Raw genomic sequence first — 16,995 nt, 5'->3', positions numbered from 1 at the left:
ACGGCGTCGTTGCCGTCGTCGACGTCGACGATCTCGACGACGAAGAGGGGGCGTCAGAGGCCGTGGACGACGCTGGGGACAGCAGCGGCGACGTCAAGGTGCCGTGCAGGGCGAGGGCGTTGCGCGTGCTCAGCGACACCAGGATCTCCTCGTCGCTGAAGCGGCGCGCCTCGCGCTCCGCCCGCCTGTCGTAAAGCTCCCAGTCGACCGTCTTGGCCAGGGACTTGTGGATATAGACGCGGCGCGGGCGCGACGGCCCCTCGGAACACGCCGACGGACGGCGCCGGGCCGTCGGCTCCGAGACTTCGCATGCCTGGGTTCTCATCGTTGCGTTCATGGTGACCTGTCGAGCCGGTAATATGTGAATATTTTTATAGGCCAAGAGTGGTTGTTTTGGGCTGTTCCGAATTCGTTCGTCCTAGAGAGATATATGAACAATAACTTCTTCAAATCACGCAGCAAGATATGAGCTTGTGAGGCTTGGGGATCGCATCGATATATAAATTGCGCGTATCATATAAATCGATCTCACTCAAAGAAACTTCTACTATACTAACTCCGGCGGTTTCCTAATTAGTCGCATGATTTAGAGTATAGCAAGGCTGCGCGTTCAGCCCGCGTTGATGGTGAGAATCGTCCTATCGTACGATGGAAGTGCCCATCGTAAGACCATACTCCAAACCACCAAATCGTCTTCTCATGGGGCGAGAATATGAACGAATTCAGGATTGGATGCAACATCTACCCTCCTTAATTGGCAGACTTGGGACGCCTCCGTATGATATGTGTAGCACGACGAATGAAGTCCAACATTGCTGTGAGCACCTTTGCAAGGAAACGAGCCTGCTTATCCGTAACGAAAACTACAGCTCTGTCTACTGCAGTATTTTCATCTGGGATGGGATGCAGAGAAAGTCTCTACATGATTCTTTCGTCAACATTTCGCCGCATTTGACTGTACTCCTGAGTTGCGAGGGCTTAAGTTACGGGCCTGGGAGAATCGACGGAGCCAGCCCTATGAGAGTGTATAGTGCCACTAGCTTGGGGCGTACGTAGGTATTGACTAGTACCGTCATCATGACTTGAATAGCCTCGACTTATATGTATTAAGATGGACGGTTGTCGCTGGCTTTTACCCAAAGCTTACGATGACAGGAAGGCAGTGTGCCTTTCTTCATCGATGCGAAGAGTCATCCAAACTCAATATCAATTGTTTGGATACGTCGTACTTGACGACATTCATACATACACTGCTGACTGCGCTTGCAGCGACCGGCAGACTCCGTATCGCTCTGCTCTAGCTCCCGCCTGTCCGCCTCCTTGAGGCTCCTTGGCAGATTGGCAAACTGGCAGACGGCAGCAAAATGCCGACCGATGTTGCCGCCCAATTAAACAAGCGAGTCCATCCCTGCCCACTCCCGTTTGAGCACCCTCGTTCTGCAACAGCAAAACAGCAAAACCCCCGGGCGCATACCACACTTTGTTCCTGCATGAAATGATTGGGGGCCACACGAAGCTCTCAAACACCGACCCCGACCATTTCTCGCCAACCAGTCGCCAAACCTCCAGTCTCTCTGTGTCTCTGGCGATTCCACCACAACTAACGGGCGGCACACGAACAGACTGTGCTCGATGGATGAGTAATCGTGGTCATGTGCGATGACTTTTCTCTTTTCTTTTCTTTTCTCTGCCTCGATCGTAGTCCATCTTCTCAACATGCAAGAAGAGAGGTTAAAGGAGCAGCACACAGACGCCGAGCTTCCAACCGGCCCCGTTTCGTTTCACTACTGCCCGTCTTTTCCTCTGAAACCCTCACTTCTTGCCATGCTTGATCGCCATGGCCCCTGCGACGGAGGTCGTCGCAGAACTCGGTCGGTGAAGGCGCCCCAAAGCAGGCAAAAGTGAAAAAAGTCGCTACTGCAGCCGTTCGGTTTGGCCGGCACAGCACACACGCGGAAAAAAGGGCATTGATTAAGTACTCTTGGGTCCTGGGGGGCTGAGATGAGATCCCAAGCGACCTCTACCCATGGGTCGCATCGTACCATCTGACCTTTCTTGCTTGTGCCTCAGGCCTGAATAGGCCTGTCTTCTCCTGCCCTTCCACCTCGGTATGGAGTCGTTCTATGTCACGTCACAAGCCGAGACATGGCGAAGCAAGCGCCTCTGCGGGGCCAGCAAGCGTCCTGTCCCCGTCCGACGGTAACCCACGCGCCCATCCAATCTGTGGTCTCCCCTTTTTTTTTCTCTCTCTCTTGTACTGGCCGTGATAGAGTCAATTCTTAGTTTTCTCCTCTTAGTATAATCTTCTTGCTGTCGCCGCTTGTCCGTTTTCACCGCTGTGCGTATTCCATTCTAAGTAACGAGATCCGTGATCTTCTTACGACATTGCCCTCTTTCATCTATTTACACCACCATCTATCGCACGCTATCTCTCTGTCGCTATACCCAGCCCCATCTTTCCGCCGATTAATCCAGCATCAAGAAGACGATCATAAAGCAGCTGGTCTGAGGAAGCAAAGCAGTAATACATACCCAGTCAACGCATATCACCAATACCATCATCAGCCACCAACCCTAGTCAAAATGAAGACCACCTTTGCTCTCCTGTTCGCCGCCGCCGCGTCTCTCGCCTCGGCTGGTGTGGTCATCACCCCCATCCTTGAGGACCAAGTCGTGCCCAAGGTCGCCGACGACTGCTTCTTCGGAGTGACAACGCCGCAAGGCTGCGCGTAAGTTCCTACCCTCCACTGCTTGACTTATACTCGAGTATATTTTACCATAATTCTCGGTTACTAATACGTCTTGAAAATAAATAGTACCATCCGTAAAAGCCGAGTCGTCCCTGCACCCAAGAAGCAGTGATTTTAGTCGGTCAGCAGCCATACGCATGCTTAATTTACTTTGCCTGATTACACAAATATAATGTCGGGGAAACAAACAGACCGACATATTCTGGCTTCTCGCTGAGGCCAGCCCATCACGCATGCCATGCTTCTATTTTAAACTGTTCCAAGCAAGCATGACGGCCTCGGAGGGAGCCAGAACATATTCTGGCAAAGGAGGCATCTTTTTTCTTTGATCGCGAGGGTTGCGAGTTGTGGCAATTGGGCCGAACCACACTGACAGTTTCAAGCCCTGCTGGATGGGACTGAGCAGTGAGACTAGGTCTGGAGATATTTTGAAAAGAGCGATAGTTGCTCGCTAAAGCGAAGCGTTGATGTAATAAGTTGAATATTATACCCCCAAAGACGAAAAAAAAACACACATAGAAACCCTACAGATCCCCCTTCTACGAATCATCATCCATTAAGGAATGCACATGGCGATAGAAGCGTGCATGAATCTATTCAAATCCATCAATATGATAATAACTCAACCGCCGGTATTAATGATGCCAAAGAAGACTCCGTAACCATGCAAATTGATACAGTCAATCACTGTGTTCTATATATCCGTAAATCGGACCCGCCGCCACCGCCAGCCCAGCATGTTTATACCACGTCGTGGGTCTTTGCCTCTTGTTTTGGTGCATAGAGGCTGAATTGGTAGAAAATGATGCAGTCTTCAACCATGGTGCCCAATGACCCAAGCAGCCAGGGAATGGCCTTGATGATGTCGTCGGCGTTCTGCGAATACGAGAAAACGCTGGCACCGTAAGTCAGATTGCCCGTCAAAGACAGCAAAAAGAACAGTAATGCGAGGCCTATGAGTGGTCAGTGAGTTTCGAACATTTTATGCAACATTGCATAAGTATATGGAGCCTTACCCTCGCAGGACTTCTCCCTATAATTCTTGATGATCTGGGAATCCGAGCACAGAGATAGCAGATCGCACTCAAATAACCCAGCGACATGCCGATTATGGCAACGGTCGACTTCGCCTCAGGCAAGTCGGGAGACTCAGGGGTGTCCCACGCACCCGCTTTGTACGACACAAACCAGCCGAGGGCACCCACGATGTACACGGCGGCGATGCTCAGGGCGTTGTGGAGCGCCGGGTTGCTGTCGGGCGTCTCGTCCTCGCCCGTGACGACGCGGCGGATGGGGTCGAAGCCGGACTCCTCGTGGCGCATCGAGTTGCGGCGCTGGGAGCCCGGGAGGGCCGCGCCGGAAGAGGCCCTCCTGCGGCGGAGGAGAGGCTCATCCTCCGAGGCATCGGTGGCGCTCGAAGTCGTTCGTTGGCGGGCGCGGCGCGCAGTCAGCGTGTTGTAGTATAGACATTGGCTGATCAGGACGAGATCCGAGAAGCAGAAGTAGGCAGCCAGGGCGGTTGCGGTAGGTGCGATGCCGGTCACGAGGGCGCCTGCGAAATCGGGCGATGGGTCAGTCAAAGCACGTGCTGCGTAAGCTTGGAGGTCTGCATGCATTGGGGGCTCAATGCAAGGCGACCGTTGGTAGTACGAAGGATATTAATAAGGTTCTCGATAGACGACTTGTACCAACTCCAGAAAAAAAAAGCCGCCAATGCAAGGCCGTTGTACAGACATATTGATAAAACAGAAATATCTCAACTTACCACCCAGGTTTGCGATATCGCCAAATAGCCAGATAAGGAGGAAAGGCATAGACAGGCCTTCAGCGCTCTGTGCCCTGTAATTCGTCAAAAGTTGAGGTAGCTGGATTGGAAGTTAGCCAAGCTCCTCCTGGTCCAATGAAGCAGGCCTGTGACGTAGCATCAGGCCGAGAGGAAGAAAAAAACGAACCAGGAGACATATCCAGGCGGTAAGAGAGATGCTACCGAAGACACCAGATAGCGCCTCGTTCACCGAGATACCATGGACGACAGCCATATCGATCTCCCCGGCACGTAGAGTCAAAGGAGTTAGGGGGAAAATGGCAATCTAAGACCAGTTGCGGGATTGAGGGCAGAGATTGGTGATTGATGTGCCAGGACTCGGAAGAGGAGTATATAGGAAAGAGTGACAATTCCCAACCCTTATTTGATCACAATGATGACAAGATAGCTGCGAAAACGGGGCTGGCTCTCTTATCAGTCAGGTGGGACTTGTTCGTTCCGAGGGGTCCCATGTGAGCTATGGAGTTACTGTGGGAAGAGATAGTGAGGACGGGAGTCAGCTGGACTTGCACGCACCGTGATAGGCTGCTGCGTAGCAAAAGGACTGGCCATTTTCCCTCTCTTGTTCTTATCAGAGGCTGGTCCTGTACGACGGGCGAAAAGATAAGACAAAAAGTCTAATGGGCGCAGTGACGAAACCGGGTTAGTGCTCCCCAGACCTTACTTTAGTTGTATGCAACCCAGATGCTCCCGCAGTAAATGCAAGTCCCTCATCCGCCATTTTCGTCTCTTCGTCTCTTCGTCCAATAAAATTCACGCGGATATAAAGCTTGCCGTTGTCCATCGTCCATCACCTACCACCCCAACTTTGCTCACCTGCCCCTACTACTTTATGCATGTGCGGATCCGTCTCCTCGGGGCTGGTTGCACTACCGGCAGAGGCACTATATGTCACGAACGAAGGTGCACTGGTCAATTAATTTGAGGTTGCATTGGCCGCTCTCCCTGCCTACGCACATGGCCCCTTGTGGCTCGTTGCAAATCCTCAGCTGCCATCTGATTTCGTAATACCTTGGCGATATTCCACGGCCAGAAGGCTACTTAAAACTGCAGAAACGCGATTTGAGTCAAATCTGGATCACAACTGAAGTGCTCGTCAGACGTAGCAATATCTGTCATTCATTCACCAGGAAGGGTCATCTGAGGATGGGAGAATGGTGCGCTCTGAGCGAATCAGGCAGATGGAGAATGGATGGGGTGGACGACTCACGTTCCCTCAGCAACCGCCCAGCCGCATGCATGCAGGGAAGTGGGAGGAGCGGAGAGCCGCTGAATGAGTTGGCGCCGCCGACCGCGGCCTATCTCCGTCATCTCACTTGGCTGTCGCGTACGCCCCTATGTTTCCGGGGATCAACAAACCAGATCGATCATACATACTCGTTCTCCTGTAAACCTTGATTATTATTTTTTTTGGAATAGAAATCTGTGTCTTGCCTTTCTTGGTTATCATCCGATTTGTTAGCGCTCGTGTTGCTTTGCTTATATATCCAAGATGAAGGTGTCTACGGCGGCTATGGGGCTTCTCGCGGCACTTCCCACAGCCCACAGCTGGGGTAGCCTCGGCCACATCACGACCGCTATGGTCGCGACTAACTTCGTCCAACCCGAGACGGCTTCCTATTTTAAAGTGCTTCTGCGGAACGATACTGAGCACTACCTCGCTGGTGTCGCCACTTGGGCTGACTCTATTCGGTACACAAAGTGGGGTGAGTCTTTGAGTGCTTGAAGACCCCTGGATCAAGCTTCCGAGAGAGGCTGTTGTTGAGTAGTACTGAACGCGAGCATATCAGGGCGGTTCACCGCGGCCTTTCATTTCATCGATGCTCACGACTCGCCTCCTACTTACTGCGGCGTGGAGTTCGATCGGGATTGCAAGGAGAACGGTAAGATTCCTTCTTCCCCCGTTCCTGGCCTCGGCAACACTCGTGTGGCTCGTATCATGAAAGAGTGACGCTCACGCTGAGGGTGGATAGGTTGCGTAGTCAGTGCCCTGCAGAACTACACCAGTCAGCTCCTTGACGGCGAATTGGTTGCCTGGAGGCGAATGCAGGTACGTCTTTCGGAGTTCGTTCATCGAGCATGTGCCTTGCAGTGTCTACTGCTCCCCCATAATGCATGCGATTCATTCCCTGAATTAATGCCGAGAATAGGCGGCCAAATTCGTCATTCACTTTCTCGGCGACATTCACCAACCTCTCCACACGGAAGATGTCGCCAAGGGTGGAAATGGGATACACGTATTGTGGAATGGCAACGAGGTGAACCTTCACCACGTTTGGGACTCAAGCATTGCCGAACAAATGCTTGGGGGGATTGGTCGAAAGCCATATCCAGCGGCCCTGGAGTGGTCGGCCAATCTCACGGCTGAGATCCAAACGGGTGGCAAGTATGCGGCCCAAAGAGAATCATGGACGAAGGGCATGATGCTTGACGATCCCATTCAGACGTCGATGGGATGGGCGACCGAAAGTAACTCTTTCGTTTGCTCAGCAGGTGAGTCAACGGCGTTGATAAAACTCGAAAATAGTTTGCCGGTGCTGACGTTGTGGTGACACAAGTTCTACCGGAGGGTCCCTCAGCCATCGTGGGCCAAGAGCTCGCCTTGGGTGAGTATTTCCAGAGAGCGGCAGAGGTCACTGAGTTACAAGTCGCTCGCGGGGGCTACCGACTTGCAAAATGGCTGGATCTCATTGCCGAGCGCATCAATGCTCAAGCTTCGGCAGACGAGTTGTAGATACTAGTAGGAATGCCATTAAATCCTGTGTTGACTCATGATCAAACGATAGATATGTGTTCGTTAGGGCTTCTCTCAGGGAGGGAGGGGCGAGATCGTAGGTAGGCGATGAGGCAGAGAAGCAGGCATGTCCTTCTGACAGCAACAATTGTACTCTGTAGACCATATATCACTCCGTGCCGGGCCCCTCAGGAGGCATCTTGGCCTCGCCCTGTGGATGTCTATTCATGAGTCCGCCCCATCACCGGCTTTACAAGATGCGTGTGGAGTTGCCTGGTGCACATATGCCAAGCAGCAACGAGATCCAGGATCGACCGCCCAGGTGCATCATGACGAAAATGGGGGATTGTATCGTGGCTGCTGGGCCCTGCTGGGCTGCTCCGCCGGGAGGTTTCGTTTGGTCCGGAAAGTGTAGCTTGGCACGTCTCGAGTCTGGAGGGGAGCACATCCGTTTCAAAAGATGCCGCCTCTCCCTTCGACGGACAGCACCCACGCAGCTAGGCATGCATGCAAGAAAGAGAGCACAGGAGCCCACCCGGCTACGTACGTAGACTCATCGGCTCGATTGTCTCCTTGGCGATCGGGGTTTGCTGGGCGCCGCCACCTGCCACCCAAAGTTCCCAAACGGAGACGGCTAATGAGTTTTCCATCATTCGAACTTTGGCCCTGGCAGCGACGATCCTCCCAGTGCGCCGCCCCGTTCTGCCCAGCAACGGGTAGCGCAACGGGGTCGCGCGGTTTCACCCCGTCGCTGTTTTACATATGGATAGTTTGCGCGATGTCACCTCTTCTCAGCTCGGCTACATAGCTTGATAGCCATCATTCTGGATTCCTTGTACGCCGCAATCGAATCCTGCTACTAGGCCTACCTGCTACCAACTGAATTACAAATCGGGTGACGTTTTCCGCCCCAGTCTGCCAGCAGCTTGGCGCCGGGAATTTTACCCTACTTGTTTGCCGAAATGTACAAGGCAGATAAGGACGGAGTAGGGATGACAGACAACAGACGATGCATGAGAGACAGCTGCCGGCTACCTTTTGGTGACACAGTCGCTAAAGGTGATCAGCGGCGTCAGACAAGATGACGCATCTTTAGTTAGTCTCGTCTCCTCTCGTCTCGAGAGATAAGGCTTCATTTAGGCTCGATATCCGCCATCCAACTTAATTCCATCCCAACTTAATTAGCCAACGTTATGCATGATGAGCTGACGTTCGCTGGAAGGCAGCACGGAGTATTCTAGGAGGATTAGACACGTCGCGGGTGCCCCTCAAGCAAGCACTTGGGCAGGGCCCCCTCCCCGACTCGGATCTATCGGAGGGGCTGAGGGCTGGCCGGGATAACGGAGGTCCTCCCTTTTTTTGCATCGCTCGCTCTCCACGATCCACGCAGCACATGGCAATTCAGTTAATCAGCTTCTGGCTTTGTCCTGTGATGCGGGCTGCCCTTGCTACTGCTGAAGTTTGGACGACGTTCTGGGTCAAGCAGTTTTGGCCGTTGTTACAGCCGCCTGGCACACCGTTGCTTACAGCCTGGAGATGCAAGTTGATAATGCCATGCGAAGCCAGCTTGGCTGGGAACTTAGGATAGGGCAGTCAGTCGGCATCTATCCGGCCGTCTTAGCCGGCCCCGGTTATTTTGGCGCCCCAAGACCGTCTGTATGCATATCGGATATGTATAATCTTTGATCTTTGATTGCGTCGCAGTGGAGGCTGCCAGACCCAAAGAACGCGTTCTTCGAGCTTCGATGAGAACGAGACGAACAACGGGGTATTGGTGGTGGCCGATTGGTGAGAATCAGACCATGCCATCAATGTCATCGTCACTCAGAATCTTTCCCAGATCTTGCAAATTGTCTCAGCAAATAACCATAAAAGTTGTGGTGGGGTCGCAGCGTAGCGGCGGCATTACCCCTTGGACCAGGGGGGAGTCTGGTACTGGTCTGGGTTTACTGTGTTGTGTGTGTGGTGCAGCATGTACTTCGTAGCGGGATTAGGACAGGATTGTGCAGGCGGATTTACAATAGACAGGAACTTCAGGCTGGGCAAACTTGTCACTGGCCGATCCAAAGTCAAACGTCGGTTGTTCTTGTGTTCGTCTATCTCGAAAGGCAATATCTGTTTGTCTACTGGTGGCGATCCGACCTTTGCGATTCAGTCAGTTATTGAGCGAGGAACGAACATAAACGATATCTGCCATTTCTGTCAGGATTTGCCTCGGAGCCTCAGGCGGGAGGACCGCCGTCCTGGTAGGAGAGCCTGGGCTAGGAGATAGGGAGATGCTCGAGCCGATTAAACTACTGCACTACGCAATGTTTGGAACGGCGAGGGGCTCGCACCGTATCGACTTGCTTCATCGACGCCTGGGTTCGAAACGTCGCTCGCCTGATGTCGCAGGCGCCGGGGGCCTCTGATTGGCGCGTCCGACTAGCAGCTGGAGTCGAGGCGGAGACCTGCGACAAGTTGAGCCGCAAGGAACAGATTCCATCCGGTCAGCGTTTGCCGGGGGAGAGAACAGTCCCATCAGAAGTCCCATCCCCACCCTGGGCCACCCTGGGCCACCAAACGCAACATCACAACTGGAACGCAATTAGAACATGGGACTGATGGATCGGGAATCTTCACCTCCCTAGCCTCCCCCGAAAAACCCAAAACGACCCTCCCATCGTTCTGGGGCATCCGACTCTAAGTCAAGTAACTATACATCTAACCTTATAACCTCTAACCTTAACCTCTGACATGTCGATTAGTGGCCGCAGGGGCTATGCTACAGGCTACCAGAAGTCCTGCACGCAGCAGCGTTATGCCTGCAGCAGCAACGCTGTGCCTGCCGTGCTGGTAGAGACGAGACGGGTTGCTGGTAGCCAGCCGGCCAACTAAGTAAAACACGAGCTGAATGAATTCGCGCCAAGGAGCCTGTTCAAACATGGTCGCTCGCCAGGCGGAGATCTATCAGTCCTTTGGCAGCCAACAGCCGGCTTGACTTGAACTTCGATGCCGATCCGACGAAGCGCGCAGAATTGAAACGGCTTCCGAAAACATATGTGCGATGAACGTTGGGGATGAGGGTTGTACAGGACGCTGGGCTGTTTCCCAAACAAGTCGGTCGCATCGAAGTTCTACAAGCAGCAGGCACTCTGTTCTGCCCGGCTTGGCGCCGCGCGAATGCCCAGGCGGTTGGACGAACAGGGAGGTACGAGATGCCCTTTTTTCGCTTGGTCCTTGACTGGGTACAGACCCGGGCCAGGGGTCTCCATCCCCCCCAAGTGCTCCACAGCCGAGCCGGGGCCCCCCCTGCGCCAATGTCACTGTCATCCTAAGCATTTCCTGATGTGGCCCTCTCTCAACGCTCAACGCTCAACGGGCCCAGGCACAGACTCAGGCACTCGCACCGGCACGGCACACACTCTCTCAAGACTCAAGACTCGCATCTCTACGACGCGACGACGTTTGGGCAACGGGGTGGATCCAGTCCAGCTCCCTGCCCCATGACACTAACATGGTTGCAACAAAAGCTTGGCATTCGGCCATGCTATCCAGACCCCTGCCTCCTCGAGACTTACCCACCAGTCCAAGGCCACGATATAAAGATATATGGCTTGGCCAGTCCCATTGCACATTTATCCTAATTCTCCATTCCACATTCTTTTCGATTTTATCCGTGGGATCTGGTTTGTGCTTCGTTCTTTCGTTCTTTTCTCGACTTTTATATATTCAATTTCATACTGTCTGCGACAGTCTTGTTTTGCAACTTCTATTCTTCTAGAAATCTTCAGTCCCAACAACCGAAGTATCCTATTATTCCACAGTCACCTGGACCCCCAACACCAGACAAGATGTTGGCCAAGAACATTGTCGTCGGACTGCTGAGCGCTTCGGCCGCTGCTAGTGCCATTCCTGGCCCCTTTGATAGGCTCCTCGCTAGACGCTCTGAGGGCCTCGAGGTTCGCCAGAACCGCTTCGGTGGCGGCGGTGGTGGCGGCGGTGGCAACAAGGGCGGCTTCGGCGGAGGAAACAACGGCGGCAACAACGGTGGTAACAACGGACAGAACAACGGACAGAACAACGGACAGAACAACGGCGGCAACAATGGTGGCAACAACGGCGGTAACAACGGTGGCAACAACGGCGGTAACTGCTTAAACCAGAACGTCATCCAGACCGCCAGTGCTTCTTCCGGACAAGCCAACGCCGAGAAGGGCCAGGCTGCTTCCAAGACGTAAGTTCCCGACACCGGGAATAGGGGGTTGTTTGATGCTAACAAGATAACCAGCGACAACAACAACTTCATCAACTTCTGCCAAGGCGGTACCTTGACGAACGGCAAGCAGGTCAAGCAAGGTTCTTGCAACGGTATCCCCATGGGCAAGATCCCCTCGCAAAACAACATGGTGTCGGCCATCCTCCAGAACCCCAAGCACAACCAGAACGTCCAGGCCAACCAGCAGTTCGACATCACCGTCCAGATGCGCAACTTCGCGCCCGGCACCTTCACCAACCCGGACACCACCTACTACTCCGCGCCCCAGGATCTCAACGGCGCCGGCCAGATCATCGGTCACACCCACGTTACCGTCCAGGATCTCGGCAACACCCTGAACCCCAACAACCCCCCGACGCCTCGCAGTTCGTCTTCTTCAAGGGTATCAACGATGCCGGTAACGGCAACGGCCAGCTCAAGGCCACTGTCACCGGCGGTCTCCCGGCCGGCAACTACCGTGTCTGCACCATGGTCAGTTCCGCCAACCATCAGCCCGTGCTGATGCCTGTCGCCCAGCGTGGTGCCCAAGATGAGTAAGTCTTCTGCGCATTCTCACCAGGTCTTTGGCCAGCTTATGCTAACTCACTGTAGCTGCAACAAGTTCACCGTTGGCGGAGGTGGCGGCGGCGGCGGCGGCGGCAACAACGGCGGCAACAACGGCGGTAACAATGGCGGCAACAATGGCGGCAACAATGGCGGCAACAACGGCGGCAACAACGGCGGCAACAACGGCGGCAACAACGGCGGCAACAAGGGCTTCGGCGGTGGTAACGGTAAGTAATGACTCACAAGCACTCCTCACCTTCACTTGATTGCTTCTTTCGCCCTTCACACCCTATTACTGCTCTTGGTGCACTGCATCAACGCCGTAATAGGGGGCTACCTGACTCCAATTCCAACCCAGCATTATCGCCCAATACTGCCATTGGTCTTGTCTTTGTTACTATTGTTCCAATGACAATACGACAAAAGCACTGGCAATATTGGGCAGCATAACATACCTATCCCGCTGTTCCTGCGGTTGAGCTTCAGGATTACCCTGAAGCTCGACCTACCACATTCTTCACTCCAGCCTCTTGCATAACAGCACTCGCACGCCATATCATCACAGCCTCTAGCCAGCTCCCTACCAGCTCCATGCCTTCTCAGACTGCACAACTCCACATGCCTTACTTCACATGCCTTACTCCTACTATATGATATGAGCAAGAAACTAACGCAACAATTGCAATCAGGCGGTCAAGGCAGAGGACGTGGTCGAGTGAGTAAAAATACTGGCAAACGGGGTTGAGCTATCAGTTGTGGTGATATGGCTGAGTCGCTCAATACCACCGCTTTAATCAACTTCGTACAGGGAACTCAACTGACTTCTATAATAGCAGTAAACGGTGGCTTTGGTGGCAAAGGTGGCTTTGGTGGCAGAGGTGGTGGCTTTGGGCAATTCCCGCCCATCCAAAATACAGGAGGCCCCCGTCCTTTTTCTGTCAATGGGTAAGAAACCCCTGCATCCCCCAAAGGCGAATAGACTACTAACGTGGTATACCAGCAACACATTTGCAACCAAAGCTGAGGCTGAGCAGCGAGCTTGCAGTATCCAGCGCAATAGCTGTGCGGATATGGTCAACAATGGGTCACTTCCCGGAAAGACCCTCGCCGATTGTGATGGGCAAGCAGCGGCTTGCCAAGGTTGAGAGAGTGTATTTAGAAAGGCTTGATGCCTGCCTGAATTCACCTCGAAGCTTTCTTTGCCTTGGGTGGTGGGCGGCGGAAGCTAGAGACTAATGACGTGATCCCTTCTTTACAATAATTTTTGATTCCCCAAACCGTGCTTGTAAAATAGATTCTTATGATAAATGTCGAGAAAATAAAAACCGAGAACGAGTTGCCTCCGCTGTTGCCTTCGTTGTTGTCTCCGTTGTTGGTCGCGTAATGCAGACTGGAGGACTCCCCTCTGGCCTCTTGCCAGTCCCATATCGCTCGTCCCGTCCTGCTCGTAGCAATCTAATAATCTCAAGTCGCCAGCCCCACCGCGTAGAAATGCGGTCGGAGACAAATCCGAGACTCCTGCTCGCCTTGGCACACCATGCGTGGATAATACCACCTTAGCCCACCCACCCTTTTTGCTCCCGCTTGGCAGCGTCAGTAACAGCAAAGGGAGAAGTGGCGAATCAAAGGCTGAAGGGCTCCTTGTACCCTCTTAGGCAGTCGAACGAGTGCCAAACATCGTTCGATTTTCGGTTGTAGGTTCTTGGCAGCAGCAGCACTCTTTCTGCCCAGCATCCAGCTGCAGATAGAATTTGAGGTAGGGGGTTTCGCTATGAGCACGGGGTTGCACAGAATGTAGGTATGTAGTGGGACTTCATTATCGCTTCAGCGTCATTGCTGGGTATTTGTGTGAGAGAAGGAACAAAAAATGGCCGAGTCACTCGTCGTGAGTCTTCTATGCATCTCGTTACCGCCGGATGACCTCGACCTTCTCGAACTGCCGAACGTCATCGGGCATCCTCGTCACGGCCAACTGCCTGCAGAACAGCCCCCATTCGCCCGAAGTCCCGTCCCGGATCGCCTCCGACAGGTCCTGGCCGTAGCGCTCCCGGTACGCCCGCTTGACCGCCGCCATGTGGTGGCGGTCCCAGTGGTACCGCACCAAGCGGCTGATGAGCAGCTCCCGTCGCAGCCCGTCCTTCTTCGAGGCTGTGAGCGCGTGGTTCAGCAGCAGCGCGTCGCGCACCGGCTTGTTGATGACGCCGTTCAGGATGTGTGCAAGCATCTCGCCCTAATGCAGTGGAATATGTGAGTCAGTTGTGCTGTCTTTTCTTCTTCTGTGCGGCGTTGCTTGTTTGGGAACTTACCACCAGGTTACCGCTCTTCTTGAGCGCATCTCGCGCAAAGTTGCTCTTGTATGTCCGCTCGTACGTCTTCAGGACATCTCTCAGGTGCGAGTCGCTTCGCATGATGACGATCTGGATCATGGCCGTCTCGCCGCCCTTGTCGCTCTTGACGGCCCTGCGCAGGTCATGGACATCGTCCTCGACCAGGTGTTTGTCGACAGCCAAGGGACGGCCGTACTCGTCGTACTCGTCCATGCGACGCTCCTCCAGCACCATCAGGACGGCCTTCTTGAACTTGTCCTCCTTGAGCTCCGTCTTCATGCACTGTGTCAGGCTGTCGCGGTACTTCTTGTCGCTGAAGCCATCCTTGATCCGCCGGATCTCGTCGTTGGTACGGCCCATGATCGACTCGATCAGGAGCTCGCGCCGCGTCTTGTCCCCCTGGTACCAAAAGTTGGCCCAGTAAGCCTCGCCTTCCCATTGGCCCAAGGCGCAGGTGTAGCACGCCTTCATCAGCAGGGGGTCTTCGTCCTTGAGCCGGGCACGAACATGCTTCGCGATGTTCACGCCCTTGCGCTCACTTCCGGTCTTCACCAGTCGCTTGTATTCTATGCGCAAATTCATGACCTGAGTGTGTGTCATCGCTGGGAAAATCTCAATAAGAGGCTCTGTGTCCGGACGCTTGTCGCCCTTGAGAGCTTTCGCCAGGCGGGAAGCATCGTCTACGGGGTCGTTGAAGCGGGCTCGTCGCTTCTTCTTCTCACCGCGCTCGTCATCCGAGAACCCAGGTGACATGGGCTCGATGGGCGAGCCGCTGGGGCCTCGGGAGGCGAGGAGAAGTGGTGAGGGCATGGGAGACATCGACTGGTATGTGCCATGGTAAGACTCCAAGAGAGGCGACCCAGGCGCGTTGGAGAGGGACAAGTGCGAGGCCGTGGCAAACCCCGTGTTGACGCTTAGCGAAGACATGCGCGCTGTTGGGGGCGCAGGCGAGTGCGAACGGGTACGTGAATGTGAACGGTCTCTACGGCTTGGCTCGACCGTCAAGACGTTTGCACCTGAGTAAGTGGAGCTCTCGCCGCCCCAAGAGTTGCGAGAACGGTGCTTGCTCGAGCCTGACAAGAACTCTGGGTTGGGGCTGGGCGATCTCCCTCGGATCTTCTGGTTGTGCGCGACAGGATCGTACTGGGCGTCCCGGGCGTCGCGGGCTGAAGAATACGACGGCTTAGTATCTGTCACCTCATACTCCCACTTCGGCGCCTTCGCATAGGAATAGTTGGAGGATGGAGGGTCATTAGTGGGGAAATTACCTGGCATAGTAGTGTTACCATAGGCCAAATCTTCTTCCAACTTCTCCTTCTTGATCTTCTTCTTGGCCTCCTTTTCGCTATCCGACTCGCGTGTCACCAGACTGTCGAGCTTTTGGGAATATTTGGCAGGAAGGAAGGAGGCGGCATTACCCAGCGCGCCACTCAGCCGGCTCTTTTCCTTGTCCGAGTCCCGGTCCTTGTCAGGGCTCCTTCTGCTGTAATTGTCGTCGAGACGTCTGGAGTATTTACCATAGTCGTCATTGTCGCCGACGGCCTCGCGGCTGCGGCGGTAGTACGACTCATCCGTGGGAGAAGTGACACGGTACGCGTTGTGACGGTCGTCAAGGTCATAGTCCGACCGCCGAGGAGCGGCGGACCTGAACTCGGCATCATTGTAGCTGAAGCCAGCGGGCGGCGACGGCATGCGAACGGCATCCATTATGATGGGATCATGAGCTGGAGCACGACCACGGCTACGGTCGCGCTCGTCGTCCCGGTGGCCAGGTGAGCGGGAGCGCCCTCTGCGGCCGCTCTCATCTACTCGTAGTGACATTGTGGCTGCCCTGACTCAAGGTCGTCCCGTAAGTTGAGATTGCGGGGTACCAGCCGGTGCGGGAACCAAGGCGCTTGTATTGGTAGGGCTGACCTTTGGTTGGGGCGAAGAAAATCCGACGATATAGTCGTCAAATCGGTTCTGGGTGTGCAATTGCAATGAGAAATGCATGAAAGTTCCTGAAACTCGATGAAGCCACGACGTCGAGGACGGCTCGTTCTTTAATAGCGGTGTCAGACCAAAAATCTCACAGATGCGTTTTCGGGCTAGGTCCTCTCGAGCTGCATGAGGGGCTGACCCAGCAAATTTGGGGGCTGTGAGAATAGCCAATAGCATCTGGTATGAAGTTCTTGACTCCATCCTCCGAAAGACGTGTGGTGGTCCGGCTTAGTCTCTCCTGCATCCTCGACCCTTGACCTCAACGATTGGGCGGTAGAGCCTCACGGGAGTCTTCTTGCTCCGCAAACATCTCGACTTCAGCGCCCAGCTAGGTTGCACCATCTGAGAGTGAGGCTCCCGGTCGCACTCGTCTGACCCGACACTGATGATGCTGCTTGGGCATCAATGCTGCGGCAGTGGAAGGCCCGTCTGCTATAAAAGAACAAGGCGCTGTGCTAGGCGTTAGTGGAATCCGAGTCAAAGCCTGGCCCTGAGGTCAAAGCCTGGCCCGCGGACCTGCAGGAGCCACAGAGACTCGGCCGCATGCCGCCTCCGCCAGAAGCAAGATGCAGTGC

General features: G+C 54.2%; 6 protein-coding genes across 6 annotated transcripts; 3 read left to right on the top strand and 3 right to left on the bottom strand.

Annotated features, from left to right (window-relative positions):
* Window positions 1-53: 53 nt before the first annotated feature.
* PG998_010795 (uncharacterized protein) lies at window positions 54-311 on the bottom strand (the record flags this gene model as incomplete). Its single annotated transcript, XM_066877611.1, has 1 exon — window positions 54-311. The coding sequence occupies one exon, from the start codon at window positions 309-311 to the stop codon at window positions 54-56; it is 258 nt and encodes an 85-aa protein (XP_066726665.1).
* A 2,272-nt stretch (window positions 312-2,583) lies between these two features.
* Window positions 2,584-2,862, top strand: PG998_010794 (uncharacterized protein; the record flags this gene model as incomplete). Its single annotated transcript, XM_066877610.1, has 2 exons — window positions 2,584-2,729; window positions 2,817-2,862. The coding sequence occupies 2 exons, from the start codon at window positions 2,584-2,586 to the stop codon at window positions 2,860-2,862; spliced, it is 192 nt and encodes a 63-aa protein (XP_066726664.1).
* A 629-nt stretch (window positions 2,863-3,491) lies between these two features.
* On the bottom strand, window positions 3,492-4,789 carry PG998_010793 (uncharacterized protein; the record flags this gene model as incomplete). Its single annotated transcript, XM_066877609.1, has 4 exons — window positions 3,492-3,703; window positions 3,844-4,302; window positions 4,516-4,615; window positions 4,703-4,789. The coding sequence occupies 4 exons, from the start codon at window positions 4,787-4,789 to the stop codon at window positions 3,492-3,494; spliced, it is 858 nt and encodes a 285-aa protein (XP_066726663.1).
* Window positions 4,790-6,067: 1,278 nt separating this feature from the next.
* Window positions 6,068-7,309, top strand: PG998_010792 (s1/P1 nuclease domain-containing protein; the record flags this gene model as incomplete). The annotated part of the gene is made up of 5 exons (XM_066877608.1): window positions 6,068-6,281; window positions 6,366-6,458; window positions 6,549-6,625; window positions 6,726-7,068; window positions 7,134-7,309. The coding sequence occupies 5 exons, from the start codon at window positions 6,068-6,070 to the stop codon at window positions 7,307-7,309; spliced, it is 903 nt and encodes a 300-aa protein (XP_066726662.1).
* Window positions 7,310-11,142: 3,833 nt separating this feature from the next.
* Window positions 11,143-13,258, top strand: PG998_010791 (uncharacterized protein; the record flags this gene model as incomplete). The annotated part of the gene is made up of 6 exons (XM_066877607.1): window positions 11,143-11,525; window positions 11,580-11,874; window positions 11,934-12,100; window positions 12,159-12,340; window positions 12,947-13,058; window positions 13,114-13,258. 6 exons carry the CDS (start codon window positions 11,143-11,145, stop codon window positions 13,256-13,258), a joined length of 1,284 nt encoding a protein of 427 aa, XP_066726661.1.
* A 761-nt stretch (window positions 13,259-14,019) lies between these two features.
* Window positions 14,020-16,261, bottom strand: PG998_010790 (Annexin A7; the record flags this gene model as incomplete). Its single annotated transcript, XM_066877606.1, has 2 exons — window positions 14,020-14,343; window positions 14,420-16,261. 2 exons carry the CDS (start codon window positions 16,259-16,261, stop codon window positions 14,020-14,022), a joined length of 2,166 nt encoding a protein of 721 aa, XP_066726660.1.
* Window positions 16,262-16,995: the final 734 nt, after the last annotated feature.

The sequence above is a fragment of the Apiospora kogelbergensis genome, assembly GCF_038363985.1.
Source record: "Apiospora kogelbergensis strain CBS 113332 chromosome Unknown utg000007l_segment0_segment0, whole genome shotgun sequence".
NCBI classification, from domain to species: Eukaryota; Fungi; Ascomycota; class Sordariomycetes; order Amphisphaeriales; family Apiosporaceae; genus Apiospora; species Apiospora kogelbergensis.
The sequence above is the reverse complement of the archived record's forward strand: the minus strand, read 5'-3'. Positions and strand labels throughout refer to the sequence as shown.